The sequence below is a fragment of the Pristiophorus japonicus genome, chromosome 4 (assembly GCF_044704955.1).
Source record: "Pristiophorus japonicus isolate sPriJap1 chromosome 4, sPriJap1.hap1, whole genome shotgun sequence".
NCBI classification, from domain to species: domain Eukaryota; kingdom Metazoa; phylum Chordata; class Chondrichthyes; family Pristiophoridae; genus Pristiophorus; species Pristiophorus japonicus.
Window position 1 is genome coordinate 129,599,775 of NC_091980.1, and position 18,789 is coordinate 129,618,563.

The 18,789-nt window shown below is 44.3% G+C and overlaps 2 protein-coding genes across 2 annotated transcripts; both read left to right on the forward strand.

Annotated features, from left to right (window-relative positions):
- Window positions 1-1,332: 1,332 nt before the first annotated feature.
- LOC139262552 (ferritin heavy chain-like) lies at window positions 1,333-4,303 on the forward strand. The gene is made up of 4 exons (XM_070877715.1): window positions 1,333-1,434; window positions 2,878-3,024; window positions 3,721-3,846; window positions 4,148-4,303. Exons 1-4 carry the CDS (start codon window positions 1,333-1,335, stop codon window positions 4,301-4,303), a joined length of 531 nt encoding a protein of 176 aa, XP_070733816.1.
- Window positions 4,304-11,144: 6,841 nt separating this feature from the next.
- Window positions 11,145-18,061, forward strand: LOC139262553 (ferritin heavy chain, oocyte isoform-like). The gene is made up of 3 exons (XM_070877716.1): window positions 11,145-11,246; window positions 14,172-14,322; window positions 17,940-18,061. Exons 1-3 carry the CDS (start codon window positions 11,145-11,147, stop codon window positions 18,059-18,061), a joined length of 375 nt encoding a protein of 124 aa, XP_070733817.1.
- The last annotated feature ends 728 nt before the right edge of the window (window positions 18,062-18,789 follow it).

Consider the following 18,789-nt stretch of genomic DNA (forward strand, 5'->3'; position numbering starts at 1 on the left):
AGAACTGTGCACAATACTCCAAGTGTTGTCTAGCCAAGGTACTATATAAATTTAACATGCTGCCCAGGGATGTGTTTCAGCTGCAGGCATTCCTCGCTCTGAGCTCAGAACTGAGCTAATAGTTGACCCTCATCTGTGCCTTTTTATCTCTAGAATTGACTACTTCAATGCTCTCCTACGAGCCTTACTTGCTCCATAAATTTAAGCTTGTCCAAAACTCTGCTGCCCGTATCCTAACACACACCTAGCCCCATTCACCCATAACCCCTGTGCTTGTGGACCACCATTGGCTCCCGGTCTGACAGCGCCTCAAATTCAAGATTCTTATCCTTGTATTAAAATTCCACCATGGCCCGTCCCTCACCTCTTTTCCCAGCACATGAATAACATCGGTGCTGTTTCCTGCTCTAACAACAAACTGGAAAATTTAATTCACTATGTTTACAATTTCTACCGTTCACTCACCTTCACATGGTCCATCTCTGTCACTTCACTTCCCTTCCTCGACTTCTCTGTCTCTATTTCTAAACATAGTCTATCGACAAATATCCAATGAGTTGTTTGGATGTTGCTTCAAATCCGCAGATACCTGCAAATGACCAAACCACTGAACAATCCAGAACTATTAAAAAGACACTCACTCGCAAACAACAGAGGATTCAATGAATGTTTCAAGGTGGCCATTAACTGGTCCAGGCAGAGCACGGTCGATGGGGTTTTCTCTCCGTCTGCCTGCCTCTCTTCTGCGGCTATATCCGTATCAGTGTGTCCCTGGAGAGGGAGCACGCGGTGTCTGCCGGTATGCTTGAGGCTTTCCGTGACCGGTGGGCACCAGAGGGACTGGAGTGCAGCGTGGATACAAGGAAATAATGTAACATTGAAAAGTTTTTATGTTAGTTTTGACATAATGTGGATCTTACAGTTTATTCCCCCTTATAAAGGGGCACTTATGGTTTAAGTGTTTCCGATAGCTGATTTAATAATTCCAATTAATTAGCTCAAAGAGTAGAGAATCCAATTAAACCTGTGACTCTGGATATTTGAACTGTGTTTGTGGAAAGTTCGGACAATTGAGATACTCATTAAGTTGTCAGCCAATGGTGCTCATTCTTCCAAGATGTGACTGGCCCTGGGAGTCCATCTTACCTCCTTCTTTACTTGATTGGTGCTCTGAGAGGCTGCAACTTCTGATTGGGTATTGATGACTGTCACACATCAGCATGACTGCCACACCCTGGATTATCCCTCAGTATTAATACAGGAGTTTGAGATTGAATAAATGTTATCTTCTTACATCTACAAAGTTTCTACTTCAGAAAATAAAATAGTCAGATGGCTTCTCAACTGCGTCAGAACTACCATCAGGACTGTGAGGATGCTGTTAACAAGCAGATCAACATGGAGCTCTATTCCTCCTATGTTTATCTCTCTATGGTGAGTTTTGTGTTTTTTGCTACTTCACAATGGTGACTATGTAATGTGAATTTATGAAATCCTGTGCTGTACACAGCCCACCTATTTCTTTCTGCTGCCCCTCCTCCTCCACTCCTCCTCCCCCCCCCCTCCCCCCTTGTTGCAATCTATGCAGTGAATTAATTTTTAAAGCTACAATATGATATAATTTATCTTCCTGTGTACTCATTAACAAATTGTTTGTTTCTTGCAGCAGCTGTACCATATTCTGATATTGAATCTTAATGACTCTCTTTCCTGCGCTCTTGAGCTTGAAGTTTATTTGTAATGCATTCTACACTCAATGTGAGGAATTCAGAATTCAGAATTTGTCTCCTCATTCTAAATCACTGCATGGACTTTTCTTACATTGCTGGTTCAATGGGTGATGTCATAAAAATACAGCTCCTCTATTTAGGAGGGAAGTCAGGAAGTTTTTTTTTCCCACCAGTGTGATGGAAATCTGAAACACTTTCTTTCCAGCCATCCCTCACCTCCACAGGGGGAGGTTGGGAAGCAAGTGTTACAAATGTTTCTGCTTCCCAAGTGTTTTGAACCTCTTAATTTTAAATACAAGTTTGTATCTTTCTGTCTTTCCTCTAACTTTCTTTGCTTTATTGGTGGTAAAGACTTCATAAATTGTCTGTACTCTGTGGCCTCTCCCTTAACCCCTCTGCTTTCCTACCCTGTGAACTTCACCAAGCTCCTCAAATTCTGAGGGGTTCTCATAGCTTTTATTCTGTGCCATCTGATTCTCAAATGTTTTGATGGTGCTAAATTCATGCTGCTTGTGGTAGTTTTAATTCTTTGGCATAACTGTAGCTAGTAAAACTCAGCTAGTTTTTTCTCTTTTGTATGACATGAATTCTGCACTGTGACTAGATCTTTACTTTTAAGGGGGTTGTTTGGAGTTCCAATACTGCCCCTCAACTAGCCTGCACACACTAGATCTGTGTCAATAAACAATGATTATTAGTGTGCTACTGGTAACCAGGGTATAAATCTTGATAGAATTCCTTCACTAATTTTGAGTGCTACAAAGAATATTGGGTGTTAAGATTAAGATTCTAATTTATCAAAGCTGAATTGGTGACCATGGAATGATGCAGCACAGGAGGTCATTCAGTCCATCGTTGGTGGACTGACATGTTTGGTGGAGCGATACAACTCATCCACTCTCTGTTCCCATAGCCCTGCAAATCTTTGCAAATCACTCAGTTTCCATTTGCCAGTTTCCCTTTTGCTGGAGGTAAGATTATCCACTATCTTTACCAGGTTAGTTGTATAGGGGCTAGTTTCCATAACTATATAAAAGTTCAATGAAACTGAGCCCTTAAAAGCAAGAGCAATGGGCTTGGCTTTATGTAAAATGCTCATGATGGTTCTGCTATGCAATAAACAACTACTCCTCTGATCGCTCTGCAGTCCTTCTACTTTGACCGGGATGATGTCGCCCTGCGTCACTTTGCTGAGTTCTTCAAGAAGCAGTCACATGAGGAACGTGAGCATGCTGAGAAACTGATGGAATTCCAGAATCGACGTGGAGGCCGGATTATCTTGGCAGACATCAAGGTTTGGCTCCATAAACGAGTGGCTTTCTGTCTGGCTCCCCTTAGACTGATTGTTCCCAATACATTCTAAAGCAGTTGGTTCCAATTTACAGCACAGAAACCAGCCATTTGGACAAACTAGTCTATGCTGGTGATCAGGCTCCAGACATCGTCCTCCCACCTTGCTTTATCCAGAAACATAACCACCTATTCCTTTTTCCCTCATGTACTTATTTAGCTTCCCCTTAAATACATCTGTTCTTCAACTGATCAATTTGACTCCAGTGGTTAATTGCTTAATGCAGTAATTCTATATTCAAACACATTGGGTCACAGTATCTTGGATTTCAGATTGCATTTTTTCATCCCTAACTCCTTCACTACTGTCATTTATCCAAACCTGTTTACTGCTTGTACTATTGCATATGTGCCACCAGATGGCACTACTATGGGAAATGTGTGCACCAGCTGTATGGTCACGAAGGTGTGCCACCAGATTGCACTGCAGTGGGAGATATGTACAGGTGTTCCAGGCCCAGTATAAAAGGCAGGCCACCATGTGTGATCCTCACTCTGGAGTTTCATTAAATGGACGAAGGTCACTACATTTGAAGTACAATATGTTGCCTTGTAGTCGTTATCAGAGCATCTAAACTGTAATAAATACTTGTTCACTTACAAAATGGATTAAATAAACACATCAGAATTTCCTCTTCAGAAACCAGAGCAGGATGAGTGGAGCAATGGTCTGGAGGCAATGCAGAGAGCTCTGCAGATGGAGAAGAATGTGAACCAGAGTCTGCTGGATCTACACAAGCTTGCCACTGAGTGTACTGACCCTCATGTAAGCTCCTAATGCTTTTAATGTGGGCCTTTGGCAAGTTACTGTCCTTGGACATAATTTAAGATCTCCATGCCCAATAACTTTGTTGGGTCTATTTTTATGGGGGTAGATATTTTAAATGTGTCTGATCCTGCACCTTTTTGTACAGCAAGTTTTCATCTAAATAATGCAGTAATTCCATTGATTTCAATTGCATCACTTAACTATCTTCCAGTCCAAGAGGATTAAAATCCAAACTTGAGGATAAGCTGTAATGCTCCTTGATATCTGCTACTGTACATAACTAGTTTCCCTCTTTCAGTTGTGTGACTTCCTGGAGACCCACTACTTGGATGAACAAGTGAAGATGATCAAGAAGCTTGGAGATCACATCACCAACCTGAAGAGACTGGGAGCCCCTGAGAATGGCCTGGGAGAGTACTTGTTTGACAAGCACACCCTGGTGGATAGTGATTAAAGTTTGCGTTTATATAATTGTCTGTGTGTGTGAGACTCATTCCTACAGAGAATGATGGCTTGTGACTTTGTACAGGCTGAGACCTGGGCTCTGTGAAATGTAATGAACTGTAAATAAACTGTTCAATACTGGACTGGGTTTTGTCTCCTTGCAAGTTTGTGGTTGCTGCTTTTTCAGTTACCATAACTTGGTTACAGCAAGTATTGCACTAAGATTTGGTCATAGAATGATTGGCCTCCTGGGCAGTTGAGCACCTGACTGCTCTCCAAGAGCACTTCAGCCTGCTCCCCTAGCCCTGCAAAATATTTTCCCTCGGGTACTTATCCAATTCCCTTTTTGAAAGCCATGATTGAACCTGCCTCCACCCCCCGCCCCCCCTTCTCAGGCAGTGCAGTCCAGATTATAACCACTCACTGCATAAAAGTGTTTCCTCAAGTCAGCTGTGGTTCTTCTGTCAGTAGGAGCAGTCCTATAATTTTTTTTTTGCTGGGATAATTTCAATATTGTGACATGTGTATTCATGGGTGCAGTAGCAGGCCATTTGGCTTTTTTGAGCCTGCACTCATTCAATATCACAGCTGATCTATTTCAACACTGTATTCTTGCTTTCTCCCCCTACCTCTCGATGTCTTTTATCCCAAGAAATCTATCTATCTCCTTTTTTTAAAATATATTCAGTGACTTGGGTTCCACTGCTGTCTGTGGTCACACATTCAACAGCTTCACCACCCTCTGAACAACTTTCTCATCAGTCCTAAATTTCCTACACTGTATCCTAAGCCTGTGCCTACTTGTTCTAAAATTTCCAGCCAAGGGAAACATGCTTTCCCCACATCCAGGCTATCCAGCCCAGTCAGAATTTTGTACATTTCAATTAGATCCGATCTCCTCTCTTCTTCTTAAACGCTAGTGAATACAGGTCTAATCGACCCAATCTTTCTTCATACGACAGTCCTGCCAGCCCAGGAAGCAGTCTGGTGAACACTTGCTGCATGTCTGCTAATTCAAGTGTACCCTTTTCTAATTAAGTAGACCAACTGCATGCAATACTCTCAGGTCTGGTCTCCCCAAGGCCCTGCATAACTGTAGTAAGACTTCCTTGCTCCTGAACTTGGAAATATTACACTGTTTCCTCAACCAAGCCATCTATTTATATAGAATAGCTGGGGCCCAAGCACTGATCCTTGTTCTATCACACGAGTCACTGCCAGCCTCCCAGAAAAAGACCTGTTTATTCTTGCTCTGTTTCCTATCAATTAACCAATTTTCAATCCATGCCAGTATATTGGCCACAATTCTGTGTGCTTCAATTATGCACACTAACCTCTTATGTGGGACTTTATCAAAGGCCTTCTGAAAATCCAAATACACTCCCTCCACTGGTTCTCCCTTATCTATTCTATCAGTTACATCCTCAAAAAACTGCAGTAGCATTGTCAAACACTATTTTCCTTTCATAAATCCATGCTGACTTTGTCTAAGTCCGTTGATATTTTCTGTGTCCCGTTATAACATCCTTTATAATAGATTCTAGCATTTTCCCTACTACTGATATTAGGTTAACCAGTCTGTAGTTCCCTGTTTTCTCTCTTCCTTTTTTAAATAGTGGGGTTACAATTGCTTTCCTCCAATCTGCAGGAACTGTTCCATAATCTATATATTTGGAAGATGATAACCAATGCATCCACTATTTCCATGGCTACTGCTTTTATACTATGGGATGCAGATTATCAGGCCTTGGGGATTTATTGGCTTTCAGTCCCATTAGTTTCACCAGCACTTTTTTAAAAAATTAATAATTTCCTTTAGTTTCTCTTGCTTACTAGACCCTTGGTTCGCGAGCATTTCTTGGACGTTATTTGTGTCCTCTTCCGTGAATTGAAAACAGAACCAAAGTCTTTATTTAATTGTTATGCCATTTCCTTGTTCCCCTTTATAAATTCTCACATTTGTGACTGTAAAGGACCTATATTTGTCTTCACTAATCTTTTTCTTTTTACGTACTTGTCGAAACTTTTGCCGTCGGATTTTATGTCCCTTGCAAGTTTACTCTCGTACTCTATTTTCTTCCTCTTAATCAATCTCTTGGTCCTTTTTTGCTGAATTATAAACTGCTCCGAATCCTTAGGCTTGCGACTTTTTCTGGCAACTTTGTATGACTCGTCTTTCAATCTAATACTATCCTTAATTTCTTTTGTAAGCCATAGTTGGGCCACTTTTCCTTTTGTGTATTTGCGCCAGAAAGGAATGTATAACTGTTGCAATTCATGCATTCGTTCCTTAACTGTTAACCATTGACTATCCACCATCATGACTTCTAATTAATCTTACTAATCTATCATCACCAATTCATTCCTCATACCTTCAGAGTTTCCTTTGTTTAGATATAGGACCCTCATTTTGTATTGGACTACTTCACTTTCCATCTTCATGAAGATTTCAATCATGTTATGGTCACTCTTCCCTAAAGGACCCCGCACAACCTCTTCTCATTGCACAATATCAATCTAGATAAAAATTCAGACATGTTGAAGATTTAATTTCAATTTAAAGTTTATCTTGAAAATTCTATTCATGCATTTCAAACTTGCATTGCAATGCGGAAATGTTGAAAATGTTCATGTGTGTTCAGCCAAATGAGGCAGTGGGACTACAGGTACATTTTAGTGTCTTAAAGGAGGCAGAGAGGTTTACATAATAACATGAGTAGGCCATTTGGCCCTTTTGAGCCTGCTCCACCATTCAATAAGATCTTAGCTGATCTGATCTTGGCCTCAACTCCACTTTCCTGCCTGTTCCCCATAACCCTTGCCTCCACTGTCGTTCAAAAATCTGTCTATCTCCACCTTAAATGTATTCAATGGCCCAGCATTCAACGCTCTCTGGGGTAGAGAATTCCAAAGATTCACCACCCTCTGAGTGAAAAAGTTTCTCCTTATCTCAGTTCTAAATGGCTGACTGCTTATTCTGAAACTGTGACCCGTTGTTCTGGACTCCCAGCCAGGGGAAACATCCTCCCTGTGTCTATCCTCTCAAGCCCTGTAAGAATGTACTGCACAATTACCGTAGTACATGTAAAGTAGACAGAATACACTCATGCAAAAGGTGTCTCCTCAGATATTTAAAACATTAAAAAAAACACATACACAGTTACCCATCATTCAAAGCTTGCATGGATCTAATAATAGGGGAGAGGAAGACCTACAAAAACAAAGGTATCGAGATACATGGGCTGCTGGGTGGGAAAATTCCATTTAATTTGGGAAATGCAAGAGAATGAGACAAGGGAAGTGAATTCGACAGTGGGAATAGAAACTAAATGGCTCTAGGCCACAAGGCATCAACATGGGGGTTGAGTCTGGGGATCATGGAGGAAGATAACGTGGAGAATTTACAAATGATTGAGATAGATATTGATGGACAAGGTGACTGAGAGCTTTTAGTTTTATCGATCAGTCAGATTGACTCGGTGGGTCGCACTCTCTCGTTTCGGAGTCCGAAGGTCGTGGGTTCAATTCCCACTCCAGAGATTTGAGCACAACTCCAGGCTGACACTCCCAGTGCAGTACTGAGGGAGTGCTCCATTGTCGGAGAGACAGTACTGAGGTAGTGCTGAGGGAGCGCCACACTGTCGGAGGGACAGTACTGAGGGAGCGCCGCGCTATCGGAGGGGCAGTACTGAGAGAGTGCTACACTGTCGGTGGGGCAGTAATGGGGGATAAACTGCACTGTCGGAGAGGGAGTACTGAGGGTGGGCTGCACTGTCGGTGGGCAGCACTGAGGGAGTGCTGCTCTGTCGGCGGGGCTGTACTGAGGGTGGGCTGCACTGTCGGAGGGCAGTACTGAGGGTGTCAGGTTGGTGGAGGATCTTTGTCTTACATGTGTTTAGTATAAGGCCCATGCTTTCAAACGCCTCGGTGAAGATGTTGACGATGACTTGGAGTTCATCCTCTGAATTTGCGCGGACGCAAGCGTCATCCGCGTACTGTCGTTCGACGACAGAGGATGGGATGGTCTTGGATCTGGTCTGGAGGCGATGAAGGTTGAACAGCTTTCCAATGGTTCGATAGTTTAGTTCCACTCCTGCAGGGAGCTTATTGAATGTGAGGTGCAGCATTGCAGCGAGGAAGATCGAGAAGAGGGTTGGCGCAATGACGCAGCCCTGATTGACCCCGGTCTGGAAGTGGATTGGGTCTAAGATGGATCCATTGGTCAGGATCACGGCTTGCATGTTGTCGTGGAGCAGGCGGAGTATGGCAACAAACTTTTGGGGGCAGCCGAAACGGAGGAGGATGCTCCAAAGTCCCTCAAGGTTAACAGTGTCAAAGGACTTTCTAAGGTCTCCATGTACAAGGGTTGGTGCTGTTCCCTGTATTTCTCTTGCAGTTGTCGCGCCATAAAGATCATGTCCATTGTACCCCATAGTGGATGGAATCTGCACTGTGAATCTGGGAGGAACTCCTCAGCCACAGCGAGAAGATGGTTGAGGAGGATTCTAGCGCTGACTTTCCCGGTGGTTGATAACAGGGAGATTCCTCTGTAGTTGCCGCAGTCGGACTTGTCCCCTTTTTTAAAGATGGTCATGATTACTGCGTGTCTGAGATCTCCCAGCATGCTTTCCTCCTTCCAGATGAGAGAGATGAGAAAGGTCCTCCACCAACCTGACCCCACCAGACAGCACTGCCCCCCAGGCATCAAGATCCACGGTGTGGCCCTGGACAACGTGGACCAATTTCCATACCTCGGGAACCTATTATCGGCAAGGGCAAAAATTGATGATGAGGTTCAACACCGCCAGTGCAGCCTTCAGCGGCCTGAGGAAGAGAGTGTTCGAAGATCATGCCCTCAAATCCGGCATCAAGCTTATAGTCTACAGGACTGTAGTGATACCCGCCCTCCTGTATGGCTCAGAGACGTGGACCATATACAGTAGACAACTCAAATCGCTGGAGAAATACCACCAACGATGTCTGTGCAAGATCTTGCAAATTCCCTGGGAGGACAGTTCGCGATCAGGCCAACATACTCAGCATTGAAGCACTGACCACAGTCAACCAGCTCTGTTCTGCGGGCCACATTGTTCGCATGCCCGACACAAGACTTCCAAAGGAAGCGCTCTACTTGGAACTCCTACATGGCAAGCGAGCCGAAGGTGGGCAGAGGAAATGTTTCAAGGACACCCTCAAAGCCACTTTGATAAAGTGCAACATTCCCACCGACACCTGGGAGTCCCTGGGCAAAGACTGCCCTAAGTGGAAGATGAGCATCCAGGGTGGGTGCTGAGCACCTCGAGTGTCATCGCCCAGAGCATGCAGAAAACAAGCGCAGGCAGCGGAAGGAGTGTGCGGCAAACCAGTCCCACCCACCCTTTCCTCCAACGACTGTCTGTCCTACCTGTGACAGAGACTGTAATTCCTGTATTGGACAGTTCAGTCATCTGAGAACTCACTTTTAGATTGGAAGCAAGTCTTCCTTGATTTTGAGGGACTGCCTATGATGATGATGACTGAGGGAGTGTTGCACTGTCAGAGGAGCAGTACTGAGGGAGTGCTGTACTGTTGGAGGTGCCGTCATGCCGATGAAACAGCAAACTGTCTGCTCGCTTCGGTAGAAGTAAAAGATCTCAGGTTTCTATTTCTCAAGATCTCAAGGTAATTCACTCCGCTGTCCTTGACAATATTTATCCCTCAACTAAAACAGCTTACCTGGTCATTATCACATTGCTGTTTGCGGGAGTTTGCTGTGCACAAATTGTCTGCCGCACAGAGTGTTGTAATTTCCTACATTACAACACTGACTACACTTCAAAAAGTACTTCATTAGCTGTAAATAGCTTTGGGGCATCCTGAGGCTGTGAAAAGAGCTGTACAAATGTAATTCTTTCTTCTTCCTGAGAGGATAAGCGTTCCCAAGGCTGCCACAATGAAGTCCAGGTGCAAGGAGATATTTGGATAGAAGCCTTTCTTTCTTTTTGGACTGCAGTCCATTCCATTGCTTGTAAAATGTCATGGTAACATAACAAGAACTCAAAATCCCACAGTCCGCACCACATTCTAGCTCCTGTGTGTACAGGTGCTCACTAAACTTGGAAGTGATGGAGTATCTGAGCACTTGCACTTGTCACATTCCTCACACTCACTGTCCAGTCACCTGATCCGCTGTCGGTTGCTTTGCAGACTCACTGGTCTGCCTTTGAATGTTGCATCCACACATACCTGAAAATGACCAACCCACTGAACCGAACAGAACTATTAAAAAGGCACTGACTCGCAAACAATGGAAGATTCAATTAACCTGGGCAAGGGGGCCGGCAACAGGGCCGGGCAGCAGGCGTTCGAGGTAGTCGTTCGGGCCGACTGCCCGCCTCTCTTCCGTGGCTAAGTTCGTGCCCGGGTGTCCCTGGAGACGGAGCATACGGTGTCCATCGTCACGCTTGCGGCCTTCCGTGAGAGGAGGAGCTGGAGTGCATCATCATCCCGGGTATAGAATTTTAAGTTAATTTGTTAAGTTTCCTTTCACATCTTTTGTTGCAGTCTTTATTGGTTGTGCCCCTTTAAAAAGGGGGCCCATACTTGAAGTTAAATTGACAATTGCCACCGGCAAAAAGAAGAGTCAGCCAATGATGTTCATTCTTCAAAGTTCATGACTGGCTCTGGGAGTCATGGCCCCGCCTCCCTTTCCTTGATTGGTGCTCTGACAGAGGCTGCAACTTGTGATTGCGTATTGAGGAATGTCATTCACAGCTAGGCTGTCGCGCCCTGCATTATCCAGCAGTTTGGTGTTAACCAACTTTTAGCTTTGTGCTACAACAAGTCTTAGATTTTTGGAAAAGCAAATTAGAATGGCTTCTCAAGTGTGTCAGAACTATCACAAGGACTGTGAGGCTGCTGTCAACCAGCAGGTCAACATGGAGCTCTGTTCCTCCTATGTTTATCTCTCCATGGTGAGTCATGTATTTCTGAGCACTTCACAATGGGACCTGTGCAATGTGAAGTTACTAGATTCTGTGCTGTATCCGGCCCACCCCTCACTTGATGCACAGTGAATTAATTTGTTAAAGTTATACTATAATAGAAGTAATCACCTTGTGTATTCTTTAACAAACTGCCTTTATGTTCCTGAGCCATAGTTGGTGAATCTTAATTACTCTTTCCTGGGCCTTTGTGAGCTTGTTGTTGAAGTTTGTTTGGAATACACTTTGCATTCAATGCATGGCATTCAGGATTCCTAACCTCCATTTCTAAATCACTCCATGGCCTTTCCTTACCTTGCTTTTTGCAATGAGGGGATTCAGTCTTCAAATTAGAAATAGACCATTTATGAGAGAAGTTGAGAAGCAATTTTTCATGTGTGGTGGAAGTCTGGAACATATTCTCTCTCCCTGCTTCCCACATTCTAACCACCTAAGGCTGTGGTTGCTTGGGCAAGTTTTTTGTTGGGTAAGGGTATCAAGGGATTAGAACATAAGCAATAGGAGTAGGCCATTTGGCTGAACTTCTCCCTCAATTCCACCTTCTGCACTCTCCCCATATCCTATAATTTCTTTATTTCCCCAAAGTATATCAATCTGTCTTGAATATACTCAACAACTGGGCATCCTCAGCTCTCTGGGGTAGAGAATTCCATAAATTCATCACCCTCTGAGTGAATAAATTTCAACTCCTCTCAGTCTTTAATGGCCAACCCCTTATTCTCAGACTGTAACCCCCTTGTACTAGATTTCCCCAGTTCCGGTTAAGATTTTCTCTGCATTATTCCTGTAAAGCCCCTTAAGAATGCTGTTTCAATTGGATTTGCACCTCATTTTACTAAAGTCTGTGGCATACTAGCCTAGTCTACTGAATCTCTCGACATAGTGAAATCCCCTCATTCCAGGAACCAGTCTAGTAAACCTTTGTTCCACTTCCTAAGGCAAGTATCTCCTTCGTTTGGTGAGGAGACCAGAATTGTATACAATACTCCAGGTAATCCTCACCAATGCCCTGTATAATTGTAGCAAGACTTCTTTACTCTTAGCTTCTGTTATGAAGGAATTAGAGTCCAATGTAACATTTGCTTTCCTAATTACTTACTGGATAAATGGAGTTGAGCTGCAGATCTGACCATATTGAATGGTGGAACAGGCTTGCGGGGCTGAATGGCCTACTCCTGTTCCTAATGTTCTTGAACTCCAGCTTTACATACCAGTTTTTGCCCTTCTGTCTTTAATCTAACTCCCTTTGCTTTATTGGTGATAAAACCTTCAGCCATTTCTCCCCTCCCTACTCTGGAACTCTCCCCTAACCCCTCTGCTTCCCCACCTTGACCTTCACCGATGACCTCAAACTCTGAGGGGTGGTATCTGGTTGTCTGCTGAAATGCCTTGATTAGTGTTGAAGGTGCCAAATGAATGCTGCTTAGTTTTGGTTCCATGGGATGAATGTAGCCAGTAACATTTGGGCCAGATGTACTATGTGAATTGTGCACTGTGACTAGATCTCCTACTTTAAGGGATTTGCTTCTCGTTCCAGTAGTGTCCCTTGGCTAGCCTGTACAGAATAGATCTGGGTCAATAAACCATGATTGAAGTGGTACTGTGAGTAGTAATCTTTCTAATTTCTAAACTTAAAATTGATTAAGGTTGTAGTTTTGAGCATGTTCTATCCAAGCTGAATTGGTAACCATGGGATGAGACAGCACTGAAGGTAGCCATTGGGCCAGTGCTGGCTGTTAGGTGGAGCTATCCAACTAGTCCTTCTCCCCTGCTCCATTTCATAGCCCTGCAAAAGGTCTGTATTATGTCTCTGACTGTTGCCATTTAATTTACTTCCACCATCCTTTCAAGTAGGCCATGCACTTATTTAAAAAAAAAATGTCCTTCTTGCCTATGGCAAGAGGATGCGGTCCAATAACCTGTGATTTTCCATTAGCCAGCTTCTCTATTGCTAGGGGGTTTTCCACTCTACCACATTAGTGAAGCCAGTAGGCTGGTGCTAGCATGTGTTACATTATACATGGAAATACAGGGAGACTGTGACCCCTTTAGCAGGAAGCAAAATTGAGTTTGGTTCTGGTACATTCAAAATAAAGGATGAATCTGAGTACAATGAGCAAGTGTGACGTCAACTCCTTTATAAGACTCCAGAGTGCAGGTACCTCATGGTAGGCCTGCTTATATACACCATGCTCCCAAAGGATGTTGGATCTCTTGGGATTCCAACAGGTAGGTGTGATGGTGGTGGTGGTCTAATACAGGTTAGAAGGGGTTAAATACATAACAGGCTTTATGCACAATAACCACAATAGTGGATCTGTCATGTGATGCCCAATACTCTTCTGATCCCTCCGCAGTCCTTCTACTTTGACCTGGATGATGTTGCCCTGCGTCACTTTGCTGAGTTCTTCAAGGAGCAGTCACATGAGGAACGTGAGCCTGCTGAGAAACTGATGGAATTCCAGAATCGGCGTGGAGGCTGAATCATCTTGGCGGACATCAAGGTTTGGCTTAAACAGGTGTTCTGTATGGCTCCCAATACATTCAAAAGCAGTTGGTTCCAATTTACACCATAAACCAACCATTTGGACACTGGTCTATGCTGGTGATCAGGCTGCAGACATCTACTCCCAACTTGCTTTATCCAGCAACATATCCTCCTTCTATCCCTTTTTCACTCGTGTACTTATTTAGCTTCCCCTTAAATACATCGATGCTATTCATCTCATCAAATTTAACTCCAGTGGTTGATGGCTTAATGCATTAATTCTATATTCTAACACATTGGTTCATGGCATCCTAGATTCTGATTTTCATTTTTGCATTTTTCATCCCTAATTCCTTCAATTATTTTTAATTAATCCATTGTGAAGGAACTGTGACTTTCCTCTTCAGAAACCTGAGCAGGACAAGTGGAGCAATGGTCTGGAGGTGATGCAGAGAGCTCTGCAGATGGAGAAGAATGTCAACCAGAGTCTGCTGGATCTGCACAAACTCTCCACTGGGAGCACTGACCCTCAAGTAAGTTCCTCATATGGGGTTCTGGGTAAGTTGTATTCACTGGAGTTCAGAAGAATGAGAGGGGACCTCATAGAAACATTTAAAATTCTGACTGGGTTAGACAGGTTAGATGCAGGAAGAATGTTCCCAATGTTGGGGAAGTCCAGAACCAGAGGTCACAGTCTAAGGATAAGGGGTAAGCCATTTAGGACCGAGATGCGGAGGAACTTCTTCACCCAGAGAGTGGTGAACCTGTGGAATTCTCTACCACAGAAAGTTGTTGAGGCCAATTCACTAAATATATTCAAAAAGGAGTTAGATGAGGTCCTTACTACTAGGGGGATCAAGGGGTATGGTGAGAAAGCAGGAATGGGGTACTGAAGTTGAATATTCAGCCATGAACTCATTGAATGGCGGTGCAGGCTAGAAGGGTCGAATGGCCTACTCCTGCACCTATTTTCTATGTTTCTATGTTAGCTGAGAAGCAAATAAGTGTTGGACAGACCAGCAATGTCTGAGCTAACTGAACTGATGCAGGGGGCAGGGTCGAGGAGAATCAACAATTGTCAGTGGCTTGCTCTCCATGTAAGATTCAGGAGCAGGATACAGCCCCTCGAACCAGCTCTGACATGCAATAAGATCATAATTGATCTTCAATCTTGACTCCACTTTCCTGCCTGATCTTCATATCCATTGTTTCCTTAAGACTACAAAATGCTAACAATCCCAGCCTTAATTATAATCAAAGGTTCAGGGTCAAGAATTCAAAAGATCTCTTATTGGGGAAGTGTGGATACCCTATTGAGATTGGTTTTGACACCCCTCCCTGTCCCTCTAATTCATGGTTGTCTATCCTGCCCTCATTCTCTATCTAGACACTTGCATGAGTAAGGAATGTGTGTGGAACTGTACTCCAACAAAATATCTATCTGGCCGGAGTAAATGTACTTTATTAAATGCACTACTCCAAACACCCAAATTAAATATACTCGTCCCAAAAATATCTTTTTCTCCCTGTGTTCCCCCCTACTCCGCCCCACCACCCCCACCGGCCTGTTCCATTAGTGTATGAACCCAACACCAGCAGTTCCTCCAGAACTGTATTGATTGGTATTCAGGCCCATTGTGCTTTTCATACCAAATAGCAATTGTCCTTCACAAATCCTACTGGATTCCCATTTGTCTCCTTCTCACGAATGGATTCAAATGTTGATAATGCTGCCGCTAGCAATAATCCAGTATTTACAGGTTAATTTATGGAACTTAGCTGAGAACTGCAGTGCGTGCAATTAAATTGCTGTCTTCAGGTATTCTACGTTAATGTCTTTGCATCTTTCCAAGGCATTTGTGGGGTTTCCATGTCACCACATTTCACACGTTGATGAGCTGCAATTTTACCAGTCGGGTTGGGTTTACTGCTGATGTGTTCGACAGCTTCACGTTGCGCACAAGAGTCTTCAGCACACTCGTTGTGAAAGAATTTGCAGGCGTCCATGATTTAAGAATTACATAGAATTTACAGCATAAAAAAAAGGCCATTTGGCCCAATGGGTCCGTGCCGGTGTTTATGCTCCGCACGAGCTCCTCCCACCCCTCCTCATCTCAACCCATCCGAATATCCTTCTATTCCTTTCTCCCTCATGTGTTTCCTAACTTCTCCTTAAATGCATCTATGATAGATAGATATAACCTCTCAGATCTGCTATGATCTTGGTAAATCATTTTTGCAGCTTTTCCAGTGCCTCTATATCCCTTTTGAGGAGCTCCTCCCGGAGTCACAGTGTGGATTTCGTCCCCGAATGAGGCACAACGGAAATGATTTTTAGAGCGTGACAGCTGCAGGAAAAATGCAGGGAACAGCACCAGCCCTTATACATGGCCTTCTTCGACCTTGCAAAGGCTTTTGACACTGTCAACCACGAGGGTCGATGGAGCATCCTCCTCCATTTCGGATGCCCCCAAAAAATCGTCACCATCCTCCGCCTGCTCCGCGACGACATGCAGGCCATGATCCTTACCAATGGCATCATTACAGACATGATCCATGTCTGGACTGGGGTCAAACAGGGCTGTGCCATTGCCCCAACCGTCTTCTCAATCTTCCTCGCTGCCATGCTCCACCTCACAATCAACAAGCTCCCCGCTGGAGTGGTACGAAACTACAGAACCAGTAGGAACCTGTTCAACCTTATTCGACTCCAGGCCAGGTCCAAGACCATCCCAACGTCTCTTGTCGAGCTACAATACACGGACGACACCTGCATCTGCACACATACAGAGGCTGAACTCCAAGTCATAGTCAATGTATTTACTGAGGCGTACGAAAGCATAAGCCTTACGCTAAACATCCGTAAGACAAAGGTCCTCCATCAGCCTGTCCTCACCGCACAGTGCACCCTCCTCGTCCCCAATCATCAAGATCCATGGCGTGGCCCTGGACAACGTGGACCATTTCCCATACCTCTGGAGCCTCTTATCAACAAGAGCAGACATTAATGACGAGATTCAACACCGCCTCCAGTGCGCCAGCACAGCCTTGGCTGCTTGAGGAAAAGAGTGTTTGAAGACTAGGCCCTCAAATCCACCAACAAGCTCATGGTCTACAGGGCTGTAGTATTACCCACCCTTCTGCATGGCTCAGAGACATTGACCATGTACAGTAGAAACCTCAAGTCGCTGGAGAAGTACTACCAACGATGTCTCCACAAGATCCTACAAATCTCCTGGGAGGACAGAAGCACCAACATTAGGGTCCTCAACCAGGCCAACATCCCCAGCATTGAAGCACTGACCACACTTGATCAGCTCCGGTGGGCCGGCCACATCGTTTGCATGCAAGACACGAGGCTCCCAAAGCAAGCGCTCTACTCGGAACTCCTTCACGGCAAGCAAGCCAAAGGTGGGCAAAGGAAACATTACAAGGACACCCTCAAAGCCTCCCTGATAAACTGCAACATCCACACCAACACCTGGGACAGCCTGACCAAAGACTGCCTTGTGGAGAAAATGCATCTGGGAGGGCGCTGAGCACCTCGAGTCTCATCGCTGAGAGCATGCAGAAATCACGTCAGGCAGCGGAAAAAGCATGCAGCAAACTTGTCTCACCATCCCTTTCCTTTAACGACTGTCTGTCCCACCTGTGACAGGGACTGTGGTTCTCGTATTGAATTGTTCAGCCACCTAAGGACTCATTTTTAGAATGGAAGCAAGTCTTCCTCACTTCTGAGGGACTACCTATGATGATGATGATCGTTTTTGTGATATTCTCCTGAGAGCAGAGAAGGCTAAGAGGAGATTTGATAGAGGTGTTTAAAATCATGAAGGATTGAGATAGAGAAACTGTTCCAATGGTCGAAGGGTCGATAACCAGAGTGTGCAGATTTAAGGTGATTGGCAAAAGAACCAGAGGTGACATGAGGGAAAACCTTTTTGCATAACAAATGTTTATGATCTGGAATGCACGGCCTGATAGGATGGTGGATACAGATTCAATAATAGCCTTCAGTGTGGATATGGATAAATACTAAAGGAGAAAAAAAATCAGTGATATGGGAAAAGCGCGGGGGAGTGGGACTAACCGGATTGCTCTTCGAAAGAACCAGTGCAGACTCGATGGGCCAAATTGTCTCCTATGCTGTACTATTCTAAGCTTTTATCTGGAAGAACAAATGAAAATGATCAAGAAACTTGGAGATCACATCACCAACTTGAAGAGATTGGGAGCCCCTGAGAATGGGATGGGCGAGTACCTGTTTGACAAACACATCCTGGGCGAGAGTGACTAAACTGACTGGATCAAGCTTAGTGTTTCGTACTTGTATTTATATAATTGGGGGACCCTCCGCCAGGCATGTAGGGAATGATGGCTTGTGACTTTGTATAAATAAACTGTTCAACATTGGACTGGGTTTTGTCTCCTTGTAAGTTTGAGTGGTTGCTTATTTTTCAATTAACATAACTTAGAAACATAGAAACATAGAAAATAGGTGCAGGGGTAGGCCATTTGGCCCTTCTAGCCTGCACCGCCATTCAATGAGTTCATGGCTGAACATGCAACTTCAGTACCCCATTCCTGCTTCTCACCATACCCCTTGATTCCCCTAGTAGTAAGGGCTTCATCTAACTCCTTTTTGAATATATTTAGTGAATTGGCCTCAACAACTTTCTGTGGTAGAGAATTCCACAGGTTCACCACTCTCGGTGAAGAAATTCCTCCTCATCTCAGTCCTAAATGGCTTCCCCCTTATCCTTAGACTGTGTCCCCTGGTTCTGGACTTCCCCAACATTGGGAACATTCTTCCTGCATCTAACCTGTCTAACCCTGTCAGAATTTTAAACGTTTCTATGAGGTCCCCTCTCATTCTTCTGAACTCCAGTGAATACAAACCCAGTTGATCCAGTCTTTCTTGATAGGTCAGTCCCGCCATCCCAGGAATCAGTCTGGTGAACCTTCGCTGCACTCCCTCAATAGCAAGAATGTCCTTCCTCAGGTTAGGAGACCAAAACTGTACAC

Coding starts and splice junctions, on each gene's coding strand:
- LOC139262553 (XM_070877716.1), top strand. CDS start 11,145: ATGGCTTCTCAAGTGTGTCAGAACTATCACAAGGACTGTGAGGCTGCT. Junction 11,247..14,171: donor CCTATGTTTATCTCTCCATG/GTGAGTCATGTA, acceptor TTTCCTCTTCAG/AAACCTGAGCAGGACAAGTG. Junction 14,323..17,939: donor TTCCTCATATGGGGTTCTGG/GTAAGTTGTATT, acceptor TTTATCTGGAAG/AACAAATGAAAATGATCAAG.
- LOC139262552 (XM_070877715.1), top strand. CDS start 1,333: ATGGCTTCTCAACTGCGTCAGAACTACCATCAGGACTGTGAGGATGCT. Junction 1,435..2,877: donor CCTATGTTTATCTCTCTATG/GTGAGTTTTGTG, acceptor ATCGCTCTGCAG/TCCTTCTACTTTGACCGGGA. Junction 3,025..3,720: donor TTATCTTGGCAGACATCAAG/GTTTGGCTCCAT, acceptor TTTCCTCTTCAG/AAACCAGAGCAGGATGAGTG.